Genomic DNA, 23,270 nt, shown 5'->3' with positions numbered 1-23,270 from the left:
GGTGGACGGCGGGGACAGGCCCAGGGCTCCGTGAAGGCAAGGACTTGAGGTTCACCCTGACAGAGCTCCAAGTCTTTGCCAGCTATTGCGTTAGGTGCTTCTAACCCTACCTGGCACAGCAGAGCCCTGGTGAGATACACAGGGCAGGAGGAGGACACAGCAAACACACAGACCCCAGCCAGATCATGCTGCAAAGCTTGAGAAAGCCTCTAAGGTATCACCACTCACACAGAGAAGTCTTTTTCTCAAAACAGTTTTGCAGGGAGATGAGGGAGGAGACTCGTGCGCGATCCTACCTGAAGGCGTAGGTCTTCTGATGCCAGCTCAGCTGTCCCCGGATGCTGTATGCGATGGTGGTCACAAACTCCCCGCCCAACCCCAGCTCCGAGCACAGCTTCAGGGCAAACTTCTCCGGCGAGTTCTCCTTCTCCGACATGTCCCACTCAAACTGGTCCACCAGGGAAATGTTTCCCACATGGATGTTCAGCTGAGGCAACAACCAAAGGACACAAGTTAGAGCTTTTGTGGCCCAGGGAGGCTGCAAGGAGCAGGGCCTGAGTCCCACCTGAGTCCCACCTTACCTTCATCCCATCCCCCCTGTGCCCTGTGCTGGCGGGGACCTTCCTTTCTGCCCTTCACTCCTGCTGCCATCGGTCTTATGTGACTACTCCAGCCAGGCAGGGCTCAGCTAAGGCATCCCTAAGCCCTGTCTTAAGACAATGTCTATGCCCTTTACAGAGCTTACCCCTCTCGGAAAACCCTGCCTAGCGTGTTCACAGATGCACCCTACTCTGGACCAACACGGTGAGGGGACAGAGAAGCCTGCAAGGAGCACAGTGCTGGGCCATCTCCTCCCACACTCCCCAGAGGACTCCCTGCAGCGTGTGACTCACAGCCAGAGGGCCCAGGCCCCGGGTGTGCTGTCGGGTTTTTCACCAGTGGACACCTGGAGTTTTTCACCAGTGGACACCTGGAAGGCCAGCACCCAGCTGGAGAGAACACAGACTGTACCCCAGGAGCTCCCACCTACGCCCGCCCCCGCTGGGGAGGCACCATTTTGACTTCTCACCCCTTGAGTAGGTGTGGCTGTTCTGAATAGGATGGACACTTCGGGGTCCAGGTTCATTCACTCTGCGTCATGCTTACAAGACTCCTCCCACTACAGTGTGGGGCTGGGGTCATCCCTCACTGCTGTCCAGTGCTCCACGGGGCAAGCAGGCCACGGTGCACCTGCCCATTCATTGTTGGCCCTTATCTTTTAAGTCAAGGATCAGGGTGGGCAGCTGCAGGGAGAACTCACCACTGCCTCAGAGCCCAGCCCTTCCGGGGACTTCTGCCTCCTTTTAGAGATGAGGGCATCCCAATCCCCGATCATGTTCATAAAACCCTGTGCCTCTGAGTCCTGCACACCACCACCCACTTGCTAGAATGGTCTTCCACTCACCTGGCAGGACCAGCCTCTTCTCAGCATTCTGGTCTAAGCTAAAGTGCCAGCTCCTGAGAGCTCCCCTTCCCATCAGCCCCTTTCCACACCCTTCTCTCCATTTTCTCCCCCTTTGGAGACAGGATGTCACTCTGTCACTCAGGCTGGAGTGCAATGGCATGATCATGACTCACTACAGCCTTGACCTCCTGGGCTCAAGAGACCCTTCCACCTCAGCCGCCTGAGTAGCTGGGACTACGGACATGCACTACCATGTCTGGCTAATATTTTGTAGAGACAAGGTCTCTACAAGGCCCAGGCAATGTACCAAGTGTTTTGGGCAGAGAAGAGACCCTGTGGTTGAGCCTTCTGTTCCCCGCAGGCTTCCCTGCTGCCTCTCCGTGTCGGCCCAGGCTGGCCTCAAAAGATCGTCCCCCGACAAGTCTCCTGAGTAGCTGGGACTATACGTGCAGGCCACCATGCTGGCACCTCCCCTATTTTCTTCACAGCACTTAGGACTGTCTGAAACAATCTGAATCATTTGCCTCCAGGAATCCTAGCACAGGCAGAGTGTATTTGTTCTGGGAATGAAGGAATCCTCACGCAGAGGGAGGAAGCCGAGGGCACAGCTGCAGCATCCTGTACACGGCATGCAGCCAGGCAATGGGGGCTGCAGTCGGGCCCCCATGTCCTTTGCTATCTCCACAACGCCCACACCTAATGATGAATGGAATCGGAGGTGCTGGGCCTTCCCAACTGGAATCTAATGCCAAGCAAACTATGTGGGTGCTCGGTCCAAAAAGAACGTGCAGCAGCAAACAGCCCATGGAACCACCCAACAGGACCCCATAGGACCATGGGCACATGGCTCCCACCCAGCAGGCCCTCCCTGCCCTGGGCTCATGGATGGAGTTGCCTGTCCCCTGCCATTCAGTCACTAACACATTCATTTATGCCAGAGTCTAGACTGTGTGTCTACCAAGGAGAGGCACAAGAGAGACAAACATTCAAAAGGCTGCTCTGAGAAAGGTGAGGCGGTGCACGTCTGTAGTCTCAGTTACTTGGGAGGCTGAGGTGGGAAGATCACTGGAGCTCAGGTGTTTGAGGCCAGCCTGGGCAACACAGCGAGACTCTGTGTCAAAAAAAAAAAAAAAAAAGCCATGCTGGTGGGGGCACTGACAGACACTAAGTAGGTTAAGTGAGCATGTGGTGTGCCGGACAGCACGGGAGTGCCAGGGAGGAAAGGGAGGGAGGGGGAGAAAGTCCGGGCTGGCCTCAGAAGTCAGGAGGCCAGGAAGGCTTCTAGGAAGGTGGCCTTTAGGAAGAAGTGAACGTGCCCAGGGAGCAGGAATGTGGCTCCCGGGGGGAGAACAGTCCCAGGTGGGGGACACAGTGATGTGAAAGCCTGAGGAGCCAAGGTCTGGCACCCGGATTGGCCCAGTGAGGGGAAAAGGGAGGAGATGAGGGTGGCAAGGGACTGCAGCAGAGAGCAGTTAGGGCCCTGAGGCCTTTGGAAGGGCTTGGCTTCCACAGAGGGATGTGGGAAGCTTCTGCGGTATTTTGGGCAGACAAGAGACACGGGCTGAGCTGCCATGCTGAGACCTCCATCGGAAGGTGGGGAGGGAGGAAGGGAGCCATCTGGCAGTGGCCTTGGCAGGGTAGTGAGGAGCGCTGGACTCCAGGTGGACTCACAAAACTCTTAAGACAGGGCCAGGCCCCTGTCCACCTCCTCAGCCCTGACTCACATCTCACCCCATGCACTCTCCAGACGGGGCCTGGACAGTGCCACAGGGTCTGATGGCTCAAATTTCAGCAGCACCATGTCCCCAGCTTCCTCCCCTGCCCCTCAACCCCTGCTGGAACTGGGCAAAGCCAGCCTGGGCCAGGTGCCCTGGCAAGGGCAGCCAGGCCTGGGCTTTGGTCCTAGCATTGCCAAGAATATCTGGAAGATGCTGCTCCAACCTAAGGCACTCTTTCTGAGGAGAGAGATGGTCCTCACGTGCCATGGCTCCAAAGATTCTTGTTTTCCTTCAGTCATGTTCCAGGATCAAGACAAAGAAGGATGTCCTTACAGAAACACCCAGCTCTGGCCAGGCACAGTGGTTCATGTCTGTAATCCCAGCAGTTTGAGAGGCCAAGGTGGAAGGGTTGCTTGAGCCCAAGAGTTCGAGACCAGCCTGGGCAACATAGTGAGACTCCATTTTCTCTTTTTTATTTTTTTTTTTGAGACAGAGTCAGTGGGATGTTAACAGCCTGTCGCACAGGCTGGAGTGCAGTGGCACAATCTTGGCTCACTGCAACCTCCACCTCCCGGGTTCAAGCAATTCTCATGCCTCAGCCTCCAGAGTAGCTGGGATTACAGGCGCATGCCACCTCGCCCAGGTAATTTTTTATATTTTTAGTAGAGACAGGGTTTCATCATGTTGCCCAGGCTGGTCTTGAACTCCTGAGCTCATGCAATCTGCCCACCTCAGCTCTCCAAAGTCTTAGGATTACAGGCATGAGCCACGGTGCCTGGCCGAGACTCCATTTCCTACAGAAAATTTAAAAATTAGCCAAGCATGGTGGTACATGCTTATAGTTCCAACTATTCAGGAGGCCAAGATGGGAGGATAACTTGAGCCCAGGAGGTCAAGGCTGCGGTGAACCATGAAAAAAAAGGAAGGAAGAAAAAAGAAATACCCAGCTCTTCTGAGTCCGAGTTATAGATAGGAAACCCTGGGTGTGACCTTCTATTCCTCATGGGCAAGACAGGACACTGCTCCCAGGGTCACGGTGCCCAGGAGGCCTCTGGCCTGAAAAATGCAGTCTGTCCCACATAACGCAGGCTTCCCTGGGCCAGCTGTGTCCATCCTGTGACATCTGGTCTGACCCAAAGGGCAGAGCAGGACACCTGGCTGGGGACAGTCTCTCAACCTGCCAGCTGCCACCATCCCCCAGGTGGGAATCATGGGTAAGTCAGAGGGTCACTGGGGAAGCCTCTTCTGGTGGGGCAGGGGACAGCCCCAGGAGGATTACAGCTGCTGGGCAACTTCCTGTATGGCTCCTCCACAGGCCCATCAAGGTAATAACAACGAAAATGGGCTCAATTCTGAGAAAAATGTAAGGGAAGCTGCCAGTTAGGCGTCATGAGGACCCTGTGTGTGGCCAATCCCAGTCATTTGGAACCATGTGGCTGGGTGGGTTAGCCCACATGGCCTCATCCTCAACATGTTTACAAGACAAAGAGGAGCACAGAGTGGAGCCCTCAGGGCTGCCCTCCAGAGCCAGCAGACCATATACAGGACACAGGGCAGGTGCTTGCTGCCGCTCCCATCCCCACCCCACTTCTCTCCTACCATTGTCCCTTCTTTTCCTCCTAGCTGGCCATAATGTGAAACTGAAACAGGTTATGGGAAACAAATTTGTATTCCTCTCAAAAAGGTATTAACAAGTACAGAGACTGAATCAATAACAAAACCTTCCTGACAAAGAAAAGCCTTAGACCTGATGGCTTCATTGGTGAATTCTACCAAACACTGATTGACTGAGTCAGAATCTCACTGTCGCCCAGGCTGGACTGCAGTGGCACTATCTCGGCTCACTGCAACCTCCGCCTCCCGGGCTCAAGAAATTCTCTTGCCTCAGCCTCCTGAGTAGCTGGGATTACAGGCGTGTACCACCACACCCGGCTAATTTTTGTATTTTTAGTACAGACGAGGTTTCACCATGTTGGTCAGGTGGTCTCTAACTCCCAATCTCAGGTGATCTGCCTGCCTCGGTCTCCCGAAGTGCTGGGATTACAGGCGTGAGCCACTGCACCCGGCCATCTACCAAACATTTAAATAGGAACTAACACCAATCCTTCTCAAACTATTCTTTAACTCATTGCCCTGATACCTAAGTCAGACAAAAAATACTACAAGAAAGGAAAACTACAGACCAACACCCCTTAGGAATGTTGATGCAAAAATCCTCAAAAAAATACTGGCAAACTGGCCAGGCACAGTGGCTCACGCCTATAATCCTTTGGGAGGCCAAGGCAGGTGGATCACCTGTGGTCGGGAGTTCGAGACCAGCCTGGTCAATATAAGACCCTGTCTCTACTAAAAATACAAAATTTAGCTGGGCGTGGTAGCATGCGCCTGTAGTCCCAGCTCCTCCTCGAGAGACTGAAGCAAGAAAATCGCTTGAATGGAAGTTGCAGCGAGCCAAGATCATGCCACTGCACTCCAGCCTGGGTAACACAGCGAGACTCTGTCTAAAAAAAAGAAAAGAAAAACTAACAAGTGTCAGTGAGAATGTGGAGAAATTAGAACCCTTGTGCATTGCTGGTAGGAATATAAAAAGGTGCAGCCACTGAGAAACGCAGTATAGTGGTTCCTCAAAAAACTAAACACGGAATTATCGTACGATCCAGGAATTCCATTTCTAGGTATACACCCAAAAGAAATGAAAGCAGGGGCCAGACACAGGGGCTCACGCCTATAATCTCAGCATTTTAGAAGGCTAAGGCAGGTGGATCATTTGAGTTTGGGAGGCCGAGGTGGAGTTTGAGACCAAGCTGGCCAACATGGTGAAACCCTGTCTCTATTAAAAATCCAAAAAAATTAGCTGGGCATGGTGGTGGGCGCCAGTAATCCCAGCTACTCAGGAAGGTGAAGCAGGAGATCGCCTGAACCTGGGAGACAGGAGTGCCATGAGCCAAGATCGTGCCACTGCACTCCATCCAGCCTGAGCGACAGAGTGAGACTCCATCTAAATGAATGAATGAATTAATTAATTAATAAATGAAAACAGGGACACCAACAGATATCTGCACACCCAGGTTCATAGCAGCATTATTCACAATAGCCAAAATGTGGAAGCAACCCAAGTGTCTGTCCATTTAGGGATGAACAAATAAAAATGTAATAGATCCATACAACAGAATATTATTTAGCCTTAATAAGAAAGGAGGCTGGGCACAGTGGCTCACGCCTGTAATCCCAGCACTTTGGGAGGCTGAGGTGGGCAGATGGCTTGAGCCCAGGAGTTTGAGACCAGCCTGAGCAACATGGCGAAACCCCATCTCTACAAAAAAATACAAAAAATTAGTCGGGTGTGGCGAGTGTGCCGGTAGTCCTAGCTTCCCAGCTACTCAGGAGGCTGCGCTGGGAGGATCACTTGAGCCCAGGAAGCAGAGGTTGCAGTGAGCCGTAACTGTGCCACTGCACTCCAGCCTGGGCAACAGAGTAAGACTCTGTCTAAAAATAAATACATTTTAAAAAGGGAAGGAAATTCTGACATGGTATAACATAAATGAACCTTGAAGACATTCTGCTAAGTGAAATAAACCAGTCACAAAAGGACAAATACTGCATGATTCCCTTATGGAATGTAAATGAGACACCTCAAGTAGTCAAATTCATAGGGACAGAAAGCAGAATGGTGCTTGCCAGGGGCTGGGGGAGGGGGAATGGGGAGTTAGTGTTTGATGGACAGTTTCAGTTTTACATGATAGAATTCTGGAGATGGGTGGTGGTGATAATTACACAGCCATGGATGTGAATATACTGCCACTGAATTTACACTTAAGTGGTTAAAATGGTAAATTTTATGTTATGAATGTTACCACAATTTTAAAATATTAATCAAGAAAATAAAGTATTGGCCAGGCACGGTGTATTGCAGGCTTATGCCTGTAATCCCAGCACTCTGGGAGGCTGAGGCAGGCAGATCACGAGGTCAGGAGATCAAGACCATTCTGGCTAACACGGTGAAACCCAGTCTCTGCTAAAAAAAAAAAAAAATACAAAAAATTAGCCAGGCGTGGTGGCAAGTGCCTGTAGTCCCAGCTACTTGGGAGGCTGAGGTAGGAGAATGGTGTGAACCCAGGAGGCGGAGCTTGCAGTGAGCCAAGATCGCACCACTGCACTCCAGCCTGGGCGACAGAGTGAGACTGCATCTCTCACACACACACATACACACACACACACACAGAAAGAAAGAAAACAAAGTATTTAGGCCAGGTGCGGTGGCTCATGCCTGTAATCCCAGCACTTTGGGAGGCTGAGGTGGGTGGATCACCTGAGGTCAGGAGTTTGAGACCAGACTGACAAATATGGTGAAACCCTGTCTCTACTAAAAATACGAAAATTAGCCTAGCATAGTGACGGGCATCTGTAATCCTAGCTACTCGGGAGGCTGAGACAGGAGAATTGCTTGAACCCAGGAGGTGGAGGTTGCAGTGAGTCGAGATCGTGCCACTGCACTCCAGCCTGGGCAACACAGTGAGACTCTTAACTAACTAAATAAGATATTTAGTTATTTGCTACTTAGGGGACCACAGAGGAAGTTGCTGGTGATTCCCCCACATTATTTCCCAAAATCTTTGTAAAGTGCCACGGAGAACCACAGTGGGAAGAAGTGGGCCCAGGCTCCATCTGGCGCAGAGGGCAGAGGCGTCCCTCGGTCACAGGAGGCGTCCCTCCCGAGGCTCCTCCACCCCAAAGACTATTTTCAGGAACCCTTTGTAACATGGCTCTTATTTTTGTACATCAACGTTTTCCTAAAATGGAAGCCAAAGGCACAGCATCAGATCTAACCAAACCACTGACCTTTTTAGGGTCATCACATGTGCCAATTTCATCTACTTCTCATATCTTCCTATTTTCAAAGCCCCCCTCACCCTCAAGGCATAGTCTGGCAGTGGCAGCTCAGCACAGCAAGGATTATGCTATAGGCTCTGCAGGGTGCAGGCCTGCGCCCAATCGCCAGCCCCACCATTTCTCAACTGGCCAGTTTGCAACTTCTGCAGGTGATCTCAGCTCTCCACGTGCCCACCTCTTCACCTGTAATATGGCCGCTAAGGCAGCGTCTTATTGGGTTACTAGGCCACCCTGGAGCGCTCAGCCTGGCCCAGCCAATCAGCTGCCTTCACCTCCTCTAGACCTCCGGGCTTTGCTCATAGCCTGGCAGTGCCTCAGAGGCACCCCCTGAATGTGTGCAGAATGTAACACTTTACTATGAGAACTCAGACTATGCCCTTCCTGGGGGATTGCAAGGAGCAAAGCCAGGTGCTATGACTTTCCAGATGACATGGAACCCAAAGACGGGCTTCTGCTGAGGCCTTGGTGTACCCTCAGTGCTCCATGATGACACCCACCCTGAGGGCCAGGAAGGCTCCAGTGCTGGATGAGAAGTCACCCACCTTGATGATGACGCGCTGGTCTGACTGGTCCTCCAGGATGCTGTCCGTGGGGTAGGACTCGATCTGCTGTCTGATGGCGGAGGCGATAGCTGGCACAAACGTCAGCGGGTTCAAATCTAGATCGTCACAGAGGATTTCTGAAAACATCTCAGGCGTCATCAACTTCTCTGAAATCAGGAGAGGGAAGGGATGCCAACAGATTGCACCGTGCTTGGGCATGGACTGGCCTCCCTCACCCCTTCCTCTTTGAAGCCAAACATCTCCGGATGCAGGAGATGACAATCAGGACACTGAGGGTGGCCTTCCTGGAAACTGGGAGTGGAAGGAGGAAGCACATGACTAGCAGGCCCCCAGCCCTCATCCTGTACAGACCTCCTGCTCCATGCCCTGGGGGTGGTCATGGCCATAAACACTACCCCCATTCCACTCATAACTGGGTGGGCGCATGAGATTATCCCAACTAATGAGATGATCCGGGCGAGGCCAGCAAAGGCACATCGAAGCTTGCGTGCCATCTCTTTACTCCCCTCTGTGCTGAACTGGTGGCAGACGTGATGGCACAGAGGCTGGCCCAATACCAGGCCTCATGTGAGCAAAACACACTGTGCCAAGCCACAGCGATTTCCAGGCCTCTGACTGCAGTAGCAGCAGCAGGGCCTCAACAAGGTCACAAGCGTGGAGGTCCCTACAGATCCCAGATCCTGGAAAAGTAATTGTACCAGATGGGAGCTCACAGGGACCATGTGTGGCCAGCCAGACCTCAGCAAGGTCCTCTCAGTCAACATTCTCTCCCTACTCTGCCCAGACCTTACTGATAAGACGCCTTGCAAGGATAAGCTGAAAAAGCCAAGAAAAATTCCCTCAGAGCAGACAGCAGGATTCCATCATCAAGAAGCAGGTCTGCCTAACAGATCATAGCCCCACTATTTCCTCCCTGCCCTAAAGACACGCTGGGGACCAGCATCCTAACAGCCCGCAGGGCAGCAACAGCAGGAACCTCAGGTGCATGGGGTAAACACCCAGTGAATACACTGCCCAGAGCATTTTAAAATTAAACTTTTTAAGTAATTGTAGATTCCTGTGCAGATGCAAGAAACAACACAGAGAAATTCCATGCACACTGCGCCCAGTTTCCTCCAAAAAAGTCAAGATACAGGACTGTATCTGTGTCCAGTGATTCATCCAGGTTGTCACTTCCTTTTACTGCCAAGTGACATTCTGTGGTACGAAGGGGCCTCACTTTAACTATTCACTCACTGAAGGCTATCTAGATCATTTCCAGTTTCCTGCTATTATAAATAAAGCTGCTATGAACATCCATGTGCAGGCTATTGTGTAAACATGTCTTCATTTCTCCAGGATAAATGCTCAGGTACACTGGTTGTATGTTTAGTGTTTTTTTTTTTTTTTTGAGATGGAGTCTCACTCTGTTGCCCAGGCTGTAGTGCAGTGGCACTATCTCGGCTCACTGCAAGCTCCGCCTCCCGGGTTCACGTCATTCTCCTGCCTCAGCCTCCCGAGCAGCTGGGACTACAGGCGCCCACCACCACGCCCAGCTAATTTTTTGTATTTTTAGTAGACACGGGGTTTCACCGTGTTAGCCAGGATGGTCTCCATCTCCTGACCTCGTGATCCGCCCACCTCAGCCTCCCAAAGTGCTGGGATTACAGGTGTGAGCCACCGTGCCCGGCCGCATGTTTAGTTTTTAACAGAAACTGCAAAACTGTTTTCCAGGGCAGTTTTCCAGCCACTTTACATTCCCATCAGCAGCTTATGAGTGACCCAGTTCCTCCACATCCTCGCCAGCATCTGATGCTGTCACCACTTTTTAAAGATGTGGAATAACAGTGTAATTTTAACCTGCATTTCCCTAAGGCTAACAATGTGGAAAAGCTTTTCAATGTTTATTTGCCACCTGTATAACTTCTTTAGTGAAGTTTCTCTTCGTGTCTTTTGCCCTTTTTTTTTTTTTTTTTTTTTTTTGAGACGGAGTTTTGCTCTTGTTACCCAGGCTGGAGTGCAACGGCGTGATCTTGGCTCACAGCAACCAGCCTCCTGGGTTCAAGCAATTCTCCTGCCTTGGCCTCCCAAGTAGCTGGAATTACAGGCATGCGCCACCATGCTCGGCTAATTTTGTATTTTTAGTAGAGACAAGGTTTCTCCATGTTGGTCAAGCTAGTCTCAAACTCCTGACCTCAGGTGATCTGCCTGCCTCAGCCTCCCAAAGTGTTGGGATTACAGGCGTGAGCCACTGTGCCTGGCCTTTTTTGTTGTTGTTGCTTTTTTGGGACAGAGTTTCACTTTTGTTGCCCAGGCTGGAGTGCAACAGCACGATCTCGGCTCACAGCAACCTACGCCTCCCAGGTTCAAGCGATTCTCCTGCCTCAGCCGCCCGAGTAGCTGGGGTTACAGGCATGCGCCACCACACCCAGCTAATTGTGTATTTTTTTAGTAGAGACGGGGTTTCTCCATGTTGGTCAGGCTGGTTTCCAACTCGTGATCTCAGGTGATCCGCCCACCTCAGCCTCCCAAAGTGCTAGGATTACAGACGTAAGCCACTGCACCAGCCTATTTGCCTATGATTGTCTAATTGCTCCAGTGCCATTTTGTTGAATGAGCTGTCTTTCCTCCATTCAATCACATTTGCATCTTTGTAAAAATCAGGAGGGCACGTTTGTGTAGGTCTGTTTCTGGATTCTCAATTCTGTTCCATCACGGTATGTCACTCCACCAATACCACACAACCTTGATTATCGTAGCTATATAGTAAGCCTTGAGATTGGGTAGAATGATTACTCCCACTTTACTGTTTTTCAAAATTGCTGGCCGGGTGCGGTGGCTCACACCTGTAATCCCAGCACTTTGGGAGGCTGAGACAGGCAGACTGCCTGAGCTCAGGAGTTCGAGACCAACCTGGCCAACATGGTGAAACCCTGTCTCTACTAAAAATACAGAAATTAGCTGGGCATGATGGCGGGCACCTGTAATTCCACCTACTCAGGAGGCTGAGGCAGGAGAAACGCTTGAAACCAGAAGGTGGAGGTTACAGTGAGCAGAGATCATGCCACTGCACTCCAGCCTGGGCAAAAGAAAAAACTCCATCTCAAAAAAAAAAATACTAATAAATAAATTGCTTTAGCTATTTTAGTTTCTTTGCCTTTCCATATAAATCTTAGAACAATCTCGTCTATATCTACAAAATAATTCTTGCTAGGATTTTCAATGAAATTGCATTAAATCTGTATATCAATTTGGGGAAAACTGACATCATCTTGAGTCTTTTAATCCGTGAATATGATATGTCTACTTATTTAGGTCTTCTTTAATTACTTTCGTCAGTGTTTTATAGTTTTTGGTATATAAATCCTGTACATGTTTTGTTAGATTTATACCTAAGTATTCCTTTTTTTATTGAGTGATGATAAATGGTAATGTATTTTTAATTTGTGTCTAGGTACTCATTAATGGTATATAGGAATAAAATGGATTTCTGTATGTTTACCTTGTATCCCTTGTATCTTGTGATCTTGGGGAACTCAGTTACTAGTTCTCCAAGTTTTCTGTAGATCTCTTGGGATTTTCTACATGGACAATCATGTCATCTGCAAATAGGATTTTATTTCTTCCTTTCCAATCTACACGTCTTTTATTTCCTTTTCTCGGCTTACTGGATTAGCCAGAACTTCCAACAATATGTTGAATAAGAATAGTGACAGCAGACATATTTGGCTTGTTCCTGGTCTCTGGCAGAAAGCATGCAACCTTTCACTATTAAATGTTAGCAACAGGAGGCCAGGCTCTGTGGCTCATGCCTGTAATCCCAGCACTTTGGGAGGCCAAGGCGGGTGGATCACATGGTCAGGAGATCGAGACATTCCTGGCTAACACTGTGAAACCCTGTCTCTACTAAAAATACAAAAAGTTAGCTGGGCGTGGTGGCAGGGCACCTGTAGTCCCAGCTACCAGGGAGGCTGAGGCAGGAGAATGGCGTGAATCCAGGAGGCGGAGCTTGCAGTGAGCTGAGATCATGCCACTGTACTCCAGCCTAGGCGACAGAGCAATACTCCGTCTAAAAAAAAAAAAAAAAAAAAAAATAGCAACAGGACTTTCTGTACTAAATAGACGCTCTTTATTAAATGGAGGAAGTTTCTTGCTATTATTTTTCTGAGCATTTTTATCATCAGGTGTTGAGTTCTACAAAATGCTTTTTCTGTTATCAACTGATCTGATCCTGTGATTTTTCTTCATTAGTGTGTTAATATGGTGGATTACATTGATTGAGTTTCAAATATTGACCCAGGCTTCCATCCCTGCAATAAATCCCACTTGGTCACAGTATGTAATTATTTCTATACATTGCCGAATTCTATTTCCCAATATTTTGCTAAGGATTTTGCATCTTTAGTCATAAAGGATATTGGTCTGTATTTTTCTTTTTTTGGTACTGTCTTTAGGTTTGGTATCTAGGTAATACGAGCTTTATAAAACTGATTAGGAAGTGCGTTCTCCTCTTCCATTTTCTGGAAGAGATTGTTTAGAATTGGTTTTAATGCATTTGTCAACATTTGATTGATAGAATTCTCCAGTGAAATCACATGGGCCCAGAGATTTTTTTTGGGGGGGGGGAGAATTGTTTTCCTTTTTAAAAATAGTTTTATATTAAAATTTAATTAGAGATTGGATCCAGCTATGTAGCCTAGGCTGGTCTTGAACTCCTGGCCTCAAGTAATCCTCCTACCTCAGCCTCCCAAAGAGCTGGGATTACAGGTAAGAGCCACCGTGCCTGGCCATTTTTTGGGGTTTTTAAATTACAAATTCTGTTTCCTTAATAGTTATAGGGCAACTCAAATTATCTATTTGATATTGGATGAGTTGTAGTACTTTGTGTTTTGCAAGAAATTAATCCATTTTGTGTAAGTTGTCAAACTTATAGATATAGAATTGTTTGCAGTATTCCTTTTGAATCTGCAGGGTCTGTGGTGACATCCCATTACATTCCTGATATTGATAATTTACGTTCTTTTTGTCAACCTTGCTAGAGATTGCCAGTTTTATTAATTTTTCAAAGAACCAGCTAGGTTTCATTAATTTTCTCTATTGTTTGATTTCTGTTTTCAATGTCATTGATTTCTGCTCTTCAAATCTCCTTCTTTCCTTCTGCTTCCTTTGGTTTTGTTTCTCTTGGTTCTTGAGATTAGAGCTTAGATTATCGACTTGAGGAAAGCTTTTCCTGTTTTCTAATGTACGCACTGGTGCTACAGATAATCTGCATTGCACTGTTTAGCTTTATCCCACAAATTTTGATATGCTGCATTTTCATTTAGGTCTGTGCATGTTTTTAAATTTTCCTACAGACTTCCTCTTTGAACCACAGATTATTTAGAAGTCTGTTATTTAGTTTACAAGTATTTGAGTCAATTGTGGTTGGAGAACACAGTCTAAATGGTTTCAATTCTTTTAAATTTGTTGAAACTTGTTTTATGATCCATTATACGGATTATATGGTATGTGTTGCACAGGCACTTGAAAGAATGTGCATTCGGCTGTGCTGGAGTGTTCTATAAATGCTAATCAGATTCTGTTGGTCGATACTGTTTTTGATCTTACATCATTTTGCTGATTTTCCGTCCAGTTCCATCGGTTGTTGAGAGGGGAATGCTGAGGTCTCTGATGATTGTGAATTTGTTTATTTCTCCTTTCGGTTCTATCTGATACTGTTTCACATATTTTCCAGCTCTGTCGTTTGCTGCACACATATTTAGGACTGCTATGTCTTCTTGGTGAACTTATCTTTTTATCATTATTTAATGTCCTTCTCTGTCTCTGGTCATTTTCTTTGAAGTCTGCCTTAGTGATACTAACATTGTCATTCCAGCTTTCCTTTGATTAATGTTTTACCTTTATCCATCTTTTTTTTTTTTTTTTTTTTTTTGAGACAGAGTCTCGCTCTGTCGCCCAGGCTGGAGTGCAACGGTGTGATCTCAGCTCAACACAATTTCCACTTCCTGGGTTCAAGCAATTCTCCTTGCCTCAGCTTCCCATTCTCAAGTAGCTGGGATTACAGGCGTCCGCCACCACACCCAGCTAATTTTTGTATTTTTAGTAGAGACAGGGTTTTGCCATGTTAGCCAGGCTGGTCTTGAACTCCTGACCTCAGGTGATCTGCCTGCCTCAGCCTCCCAAAATGCAGGGATTACAGGCATGAGCCACCGTGCCCAGGCTTAAATCTTTCGACATACATTTAGAACCATATCAGATACTGTTACAATTTTTGCTTCAACTGTCAAAACATAATTTGTTAAACCCAAGAGGAGAGGAAAGTCTATTTTATTTATCTACATTTTTGTTTATCATGCTTTCTTTTCTTCCTTCCTGATGTCCCAACGTTTCTTCTTTAATCATTTCCTTTTTTTTTTTTTTTTTTTTTTTGAGACAGAGTCAGTTGCTGTGTTGCCCAGGCTGGAGTGCAGTGGCGTGATCTCGGCTCACTGCAACCTCCGCCTCCCAGGTTCAAGTCACTCTTCTACCTCAGCATCCCGAGTAGCTGGGACCACAGGCGTGTGCCACCACGCCCGGCTAATTTTTGTATTTTTAGTAGAGACTGGGTTTCACCATATTGGTCAGGCTGGTCTCAAACTCCCGACCTTGTGATCCGCCTGCCTCGGCCTCCCAAAGTGCTGGGATTACAGGTGGGGAGCTACTACGCCGGCAATCATTTCCTTTCTTTTAGCCACTCTTTTAGGGAAGGTCTGCAGGGGATAGTTTTTTTTTTTTTTTTTTTTGAGTTGGAGTCTCACTCTGTCGCCCAGGCTGGAGTGCAATGGCGTGATCTCCGTTCACTGTAACCTCTGCCTCCCGGGTTCAAATGATTCTCCCGCCTCAGCCTCCAGAGTAGCTGGGATTATAGGCATGCGCCTCCACGCCCAGATAATTGTTTTTGTATTTTTAGTAGAGACGGGGTTTCACCATGTTGGTCAGGCTGGTCTCCAACTCCTGACCTCGTGATCCGCCTGCCTTGGCCTCCCAAAGTGCTGGGATTACAGGCATGAGCCACCGCGCCCAGCACTTAGTTTTCTTTCATCTAAGAATGTCTTGACTAAGAATGTCCAATATCGTTCATTCCTGAACAATATTGTCACTGGGTACAGGATTCTAGATTAACAGTTCTTTTCTTTCAGTACTTGAAAAATATCATGCCACTTCCTCTAGACTCCAGTTTCTCATGAGAAATCTACCATCATTCGGCCGGGTGCAGTGGCTCACGCCTGTAATCCCAACACTTTGGGAGGCCAAGGTGGGCGGATCACAAGGTCAGGAGATCGAGAACATCCTGGCTAACACAGTGAAACCCTGTCTCTACTAAAAATGCAAAAAATTAGCCAGGCATGGCGGTGGGCGCCTGTAGTCCCAGCTGCTCGGCAGGCTGAGGCAGGAGAATGTCGTGAACCCGGGAGGCGGGGCGTGCAGTGAGCCGAGATCAAGGCACTGTACTCCAGAGTGGGCGACAGAGCGGGACTCCGTCTCAAAAAAAAAAAAAAAATACAAAAATACAAAAAATTAGCTGGGCATGGTAGTAGGCACCTGTAGTCCCAGCTACTCAGGAGACTGAGGCAGGAGAATGGCGTGAACCCGGGAGGCGGAGCTTGCAGTGAGCCGAGATCATGCCCACTGCACTCCAGCCTGAGCGACAGAATGAGACTGTCTCAAAAAAAAAAAAAAAAAAAAAAGAAATCTATTGTCTTTTCCCTATAAGTAAGTTTTCCTTTTTCTCTGATTGCTCTCAAGATTTTTTTCTTTGTGTTGAGTTTCCAGAAGTTTAATTATGATGTGTCTTTGCATGGATTGCTTTGGGTTAATCATGTTGGGCTTCACTTGGCTTCCTGAATCTATCATTTGGTTTTTTTTTTTTTAACTTTAAAAAAAATGTTTTTGAGACAGGGTCTCACTCTGTTGCCCAGGCTGGAGTGCAGTGGCTCAATCACAGCTCACTGAAGCCTCAACCTCCCGGGCTCAAGCGATCCTCCCATCTCAGCCTCCCAAGTAGCTGAGATCACAGACACGCGCTACCACATCTGGTGAATTTTTGTAGAAATGGGGTTTCACCATGTCACCCAGGCTGGTCTTGAGCTCCTGGGGTAAAGTGATCTGTCCGCCTCAGCCTCAGGCGTGAGCAACTGTGCTCAGCCTCATTTAATTTTTTAGAGCCCAAAACAAGCATGTGGATATAAATCTCTAAAAACTTGCCTTCTGTAGCCAAGTGTAACACTCAGGGCCCTAATCACTCCTTTGCCTGTGTGCCAAGACAGATTCCAAACCTCTTCCTGAGGGGATTCCCTTGTTCCCCTTCTGGGTGAAAATGGCGTCTATGTCCGCATGTGTTCTGGTTAGGCAACTCATCTTTTCTGGAGGATTTTAATACTTCCCTCCCTCAGCAGGCTGTTAAGGCAGGTGACACCATACATCACCAGTGATTCAGAGAAGCACTACTTCAAGTCCTTTTCAGAGAAAATAACCTCAAACTCATCACAACACCTACCAGAAACCTGAGAAAAATCCTGATTCTTTTTTTTTTTTTTTTTTTTTTTTGAGACAGAGCCTTACTCTGTCGCCCAGGTTGAAGTGCAGTGCCACAATCTCAGCTAACTGCAATCTCTGCCTCCTGGGTTCAAGTGATTCTTGTGCCTCAGCCTTCCAGGTTGCTGGGACCACAGGTGTGTGCCACGACACCCGACTAATTTTTATATTTTTAGTAGAGATGGGGTTTTGCCATGATGGCCAGGCTGGTCTCAAACTCCTGGCCTCAAGTGATCCTCCCACCTCACCCTCCCAAAGTGCTGGGATTACAGGCGTGAGCCACCATGCCTGGCCAATCCTGCTTCTGAAGGTGGCCTGAACATACACTTCATTCATGCTACTCAAGTAATGCTACTTCACATATTTAATCCCTCTGTGATAGACTCTCATGCCCACCTTTAAAATGTATGAAATTTCAAAGCAAATCAATAACAATTTTGGCATGGCCTTCTAACCACCAATTAAGAATCACAGCTCTTACACATGCCAAATACCACTCAGAGCTGAGGAAGAGTTCGCAGAACAACACTATTTTGGTTCTCCACTGGTTAAGACTTTATTCTAAATTACTTTCAGTGGGCATCATATTTTACATGAGGACTCCTAGGAGGAACAGCCCAGTGAAACTCACTGTGGAGTTCATGGACGATCCTGGTCTTCCTTACTATACTGTGCCCTCTTCCTGAGGGCTGTAGGAAATCTCAGATTCCAGGACCACGTGTGATTCTACTTCTTCAGGGCCACAGGCTGCTGCTAACCTTGACCACACTGAGTATGCAAATGATCTTCACGTCTCATTCTGCCTGGTTCTAAAAAGACCCAGAGCCACGCCCAACTCCCAGCCAACATTCACCAAATAAAATCTGAGTACGAGCTCCCTCTTCAACTTGAACATTTCCTCTTTATCCAGTTTTTCCTAACCACTCTGTTTTCATTTGCTTTAGTCATTTGGGCCCAGTGTACATATGGTAAGCTTCCTTGCATCCTTTCTGGAACAGGGCAGATGTATAAACAAACCGGAACTTTCTATGTGTTGCCCAAAGAAAGGTAACGAGACAGAGCATGGACTGATCCAATTTGAACAACTAAGTTCCTATGCTGGGCTAGATTCTATGTTAAGAGAAACAGCAGCCGGGCACGGTGGCTCACACCTGTAATCCCAGCACTTTGGGAGGCCGAGGCGGGTGGATCACCTGAGGTCAGGAGTTTGAGACCAGCTTGACCAATATGGTGAAATCCCGTCTCTACTAAAAATACAAAATTAGCCAGGCATGGTTGCGCATGCCTGTAAATCCCAGCTACTCGGGAGGCTGAGGCAGGAGAGTCACTTGAACCTGGGAGGCGGAAGTTGTGGTGAGCTGAGATCACGCCATCGCATACCAGCCTGGGCAACAAGAGTGAAACTCCATCTCAAAAAAAAGAAGAAAAACAGCAATGAAAAACAAGGCCCCTGACCTTAAAGGGTTGAAATGGGGAGGGAGAGACAAGAATTAACAAATAACTATGATGTGGGCCAGCAGAGATAAGCGGGGACCTTGGCAGAGATAACAGGCATTGTGCAGCACTGGTGGCCTGGTCCCCATGGGCTGTCCTGTCCCTGTTCTGGGGCATGACCAGTGAACTGTACCTGTCCCCATCTACACTCAATACAACCTCCTGGAGTCTCTTGCCAGTGTCCTCCCTCACCCATGTCTCCTCCCACTGGCGTCCCCCCTCACCAGCTGACCTGTGGGACCTAGGGGACAAGCACCCAGCACATGGCTCTCAGGCCTTCTTCTCAGGGCTGAGCAGAGGCCTTTGGACTCAGGCCTGGCACTGGTGTGAGCAAGTGGTAGGCCTAGCACTCAGGCCTAGCATGCTGAGTGCCTGAGGATGACCAAAGGAAGCAGCCTAATCCTTCCAGAAAGCTCAAGGCAGCCACATATCAACAACCACTCACACTCTCCTCCCTTAGGAAATCCCTTCTGAGAGAAAAATGCTGCAACTATGTTATCTGCTGTGGAGCCGTCTACAGCAGGGGGAGTTTTAGCAAACAAAGGCGCCTTGACCCAGGAGAAAATGCTGCACTGTTTGAAGATTAAAGAAATCAGAAAGAGGCTGGGTGCAGTGGCTCACGCCTGTAATCCCAGCAGTGTGGGAGGCCACGGCAGGCGGATCACCTGAGGTCAGTTTAAGACCAGCCTGGCTAACATGGTGAAACCCTATCTCTACTAAAAATATAAAAATTAGCCAGGCATGGTGGCACGCGCCTGTAGTTCCAGCTACTCAGGAGGCTGAGGCAGGAGAATCGCTTGAACTTAGAAGAGGCTGCAGTGAGCTAAGATCGCGCCACTGCACTCCAGCCTGGGCGACAGAGTGAGACTCCATCTCCCCCTGCAAAAAAAGAGAAACCAGAAAGATACTTATGATAAGTGAAGAAAAATAAAACGATACTTGCTCTGTAGTGACAACTATGTTAAATATGTTTGCATGTGGAATTGACAGAAAAGGTAAAACTGAAAACATTATTCAGGTGGTGAGATTCTGATGATTTTAAACATTTACTCACTTAAAAATGATAACGCTGGGCACAGTGGCGCACACCTGTATTCCTAGCTATTTGGGAGGCCGTGGCAGGAGGAATGCTTGAGCCCAGGCAGTTCAAGATTACAGTGGGCTATGAGAGTATCACTGTACTCCAGCCTGGGCAACAGAATGAGACTCTGTCTCTTAAAAAAAAAAAAAAAAAGGTAAAATAAAATAAAGATGATATTCACTGCATTTTGTCTGAATATAAATAGTATGTTCATTATAAAAATTCAGCAGGATACAGACACTAAGTAAAAAAAAACTGGTATGCAACAAGATCTAAAACAACAGTAATAATAAAATAGTAAAAATACATTCTAACAGACTTAAAAATAGAGAAAACAATAAATGCATGCATGATCCTCCCTCCCAGATGGGATAAGCAGTCTAGACACTTGGGATGCATATCCTTCTAACCTTTCTGTCTACATCTGCACAAAGACCGAGTTCTGTTCAGGCTTTGGAAGCCCAGGAAGAGCCAGAAGAGATGGCATCTGACCCAGGACTTACAGAGTGAGGATGTCTAAAGAGATGACCAGTTAGGGGTGGAGAGAGGCACGGGGCACACATGCAGCCTCACACAGCAGAAGCAGGGTGGCAGACAGGACCCAAGGCAGGCGTGTGCAGGACTCGGGGGCTGAACTAGGTCTGACTGGCATTGTCATCATCATCCATGCTATGCAGATCAGCCACCTCCCATGCCAGGCCCCTTGGGCCACCCAATCTCAGTATGGGGAAAGGAGTCCGAGTTCACAGGCCCAACCCACAGTGAACAGCAACAGAACCAGGACTGAACCCAGAGCCCACACCCTCCAAAACTATGCCCCAATGTCCTGTGTGTCAGGTCCAGAATCTGCCAGACAGGCAGCTGGCAGGAAAGGGGACTGTTCCCACGTAACACACAGGGGTTGGGGCCAGGCCCAGCCAAGCCTGACCACCTTGTACCATTCATGTTCCAGGTGAAGGCGTCTCGCAGCTTCTGCCCATCGATCTCCATATCCAGCCGGATGGGGACCAGCACCTCGGGCTGAGATGCATTCTCATGGATCACAGCTGGGTCATGGTCATCAAAGCTGAAAGTGAAATGGAAGCAACAGTCAGCAAGAGGGCCGGAGCCCTAGGTATGCAAATTTTCAGCCTCTCTCTCTGCACAGCAGGCCTCTGCAAACCCGTCTGGGGAAGACAGCCACTTGTCAGCTAACAGCTGAGGCAGCAGACGAGGCCAGCAGGGGTCCCGGGGCCACGGTCTAATGGGGACAGTTGGGGCCATAAGTAACAAGCACCAGTCTGTCTGCAATAGAATCGACCTGGGCAGTGTTGGAACAACACCCAGATGTCCTGTGAAGGGATATTTAAGCCTGAAGTTTGGCAGGACTTTCATGGAAGGCTGTGGGAAAGGAGAAGGGCATTTCCAGAAGAGGAAATATTCCAGCAAGGCCAAGGCAGGTGAATGGAGGAACTGCTGAGGACGCATAAACAGACCACAGAGCACAGATTCCATGGGGAGCAGTGGTCAGGGATGCTGCAAAGCTAGCGGGTGTCGAAGCACCCACAGTTCTCCTCTCAGGCTATGCAAACTGGCCACTGCCCTCAGGGAGTCCCAGGAGGATTCTAAGCAATGGAGTTGAGTACTTTGGGAAGATAAAGAGGGAAGAGTCGGGCAGGCAGGTTGGTGAGATGGAGCTGGAGGACAGAGGACACCTAAGGGCGTCTGGGAGCAAGGAGAGGGCTGAGAAGGGCCCCCAGTGACCTTGGGAGGCAGATGGAAGACAGAGAGAAATGAGCTGAGTGCCAGGCATGAATGCGCTGGGAAACAGACAGGGAAAGGGGCAGGGGTGCTGCAGAAAAGAGGTGGCCACTCTAAGGGAGAAAGCGACAGTCAACTAGGGATGGGAAGAAGAGATGGAGGGAAGGAAGACAGAAGGAAAAGGAGGAGGGGGTAGGATGGGAGGGATGGAAGGAGGAATGATGGAAGGAAGGAGGAAAGGAAAGAGGGAAGGAGGGAGAACAGGGCTAAACCTCAGCAGAGGCAACTGCAGGGCAGGAGCTCTGGGAGGTCTGACAGCAATGAGGACGTTCTCAGCCCTGAGGCAGGGTGAGTGGGGCAGAGTGCGGCAGTCGCAGCACCAGGCCAGGTTGGGCCTGGCACCCCAGTGAGAACTCCTGCTTCTGCTCCGAGGGTGATGGGGAGCCTGGAGGATTCTGCGTGGAGAGGTGACATGATCTGCCTGGAGCAGAGGCCACACCAGCTGCAGAGCTGACAAGGCAGCAGGGAGGGGAGGCAGGGGCTGCTAGAGACCCCAAGGAGAGAGGTAGGGGGCTGACTGAGGCAGTTCCCAGGCGAGAACCTGGAGAGACTGGACTTACTGTGTGAGGAAAAGGCAGGCCTTGGGAAAGAAACCTATGGCCTGAGCAAGGAGAGGGCTGGATCTCCACGTGCCAAGATGGAGGTCTTTAGGCAGCATGAGGCTGAGGGGGTGAGGGCAGCTGAGGAAGTCTGGGCCACAGAGGTAAAAAACAGACCCCAAAGACGTCTATAACTTAATCCCCAAAACCTGTGACTGTCACCTCATATGGCCAAAAAAGGAGACTCTGAAGATGCGATTAAGATCCTGAGAGATTAACTAGAAGGGCCCTAAATTACATCACCAAGTGTCCTTTTAAGAGAGAGACAGGGAAGTTTCACGCAGAGAAGGCCACGTGACCACAGAGGCCGAGACTGGAACGTGGCAGCCCCCAAAGCTGGAAGAAGCAAGGACCGAATCGCCCCGAGGGCCTCTGGAGGGAGCATGGCCCTGTCCACACGTGAGTCTCGTCTAGTGAAACTAAATCCGGGCTCCTGGGCCCCAGAACCGAGAGGGAAGAAATGTGCTCTGCTCACAGCCACCAGTTTGTGGTGGTTTATTCCAGTAGCCTCTGGGAAGTTGTGGCGCAGTGGGAGTCACGTGGATGGCATCTGAACCATCAGACTGGCTGTGGCCCACTCCTGTGAAACTGAGGGCAGAGAAAGGGCCCAAGGACTGTGCCCCGAGTAACTCCACTTGAGGGGCCAGAGAGGTGAGGAGGACACGGCAAGGTGACAGCAGACAGAGCCAAAGAGGCTACGGACAATGTCCTGGAAGTCAGGGAAACACAGAGGTTCAGAGGGGTGGAGGTACTGTAGCGTGGGGAGCACAAGGTCAAAGCAGAGTGTTTTTCTGGGGAGGAAGGGACTGAAACGTGCTGGAGAACTAAGGCGGAATCAGCACGGAGGGTGAGCATGGTGATGCAGCCGCACCAAAGGGGGAAGGTTCTCTTCTTGTCCCGGCCCATGCGGTTCCTGTTGATGGTTGTGGAGCACGGCACGGCATCCAGGTGGTGGGAGCTGTTGGGCAGGGTGGGTACCCACTGGCTGTTCCTCTTGGCCTTCTGTTCTCTGAGGAGATATAAGAAAAGTCCCCCCAGTCAGTCTAGGAGCCTGATCCTGCCCACCAGCATGCTCCAGGGATGCCCACTGTACCACTGTCAGGCTCAAGGCTCCCGTGGGAGTTGTCT

At 49.1% G+C, this 23,270-nt stretch overlaps 1 protein-coding gene across 2 annotated transcripts in view; it reads right to left on the bottom strand.

Moving 5' to 3' along the window:
- The window catches only part of SMARCB1 (SWI/SNF related, matrix associated, actin dependent regulator of chromatin, subfamily b, member 1), a 45,555-nt gene that overhangs the window by 9,075 nt on the left and 13,210 nt on the right, over positions 1-23,270 (bottom strand). For both annotated transcript variants that reach the window (XM_032139462.2, XM_032139463.2), the window contains exons 4-7: positions 23,014-23,151; positions 20,682-20,809; positions 8,595-8,761; positions 297-487 (exon numbers count right to left, since the gene is read on the bottom strand). In XM_032139462.2, the coding sequence (XP_031995353.1) occupies positions 297-487; positions 8,595-8,761; positions 20,682-20,809; positions 23,014-23,151 (624 nt within the window). The remainder of the gene's footprint in view (positions 1-296; positions 488-8,594; positions 8,762-20,681; positions 20,810-23,013; positions 23,152-23,270) is intronic.

The sequence above is a fragment of the Hylobates moloch genome, unplaced genomic scaffold (genome assembly GCF_009828535.3).
Source record: "Hylobates moloch isolate HMO894 unplaced genomic scaffold, HMol_V3 SCAFFOLD_19, whole genome shotgun sequence".
Taxonomy (NCBI): domain Eukaryota; kingdom Metazoa; phylum Chordata; class Mammalia; order Primates; family Hylobatidae; genus Hylobates; species Hylobates moloch.
Note: the sequence above shows the minus strand (reverse complement) of the source record. Positions and strands in the feature narration are given on the sequence as shown.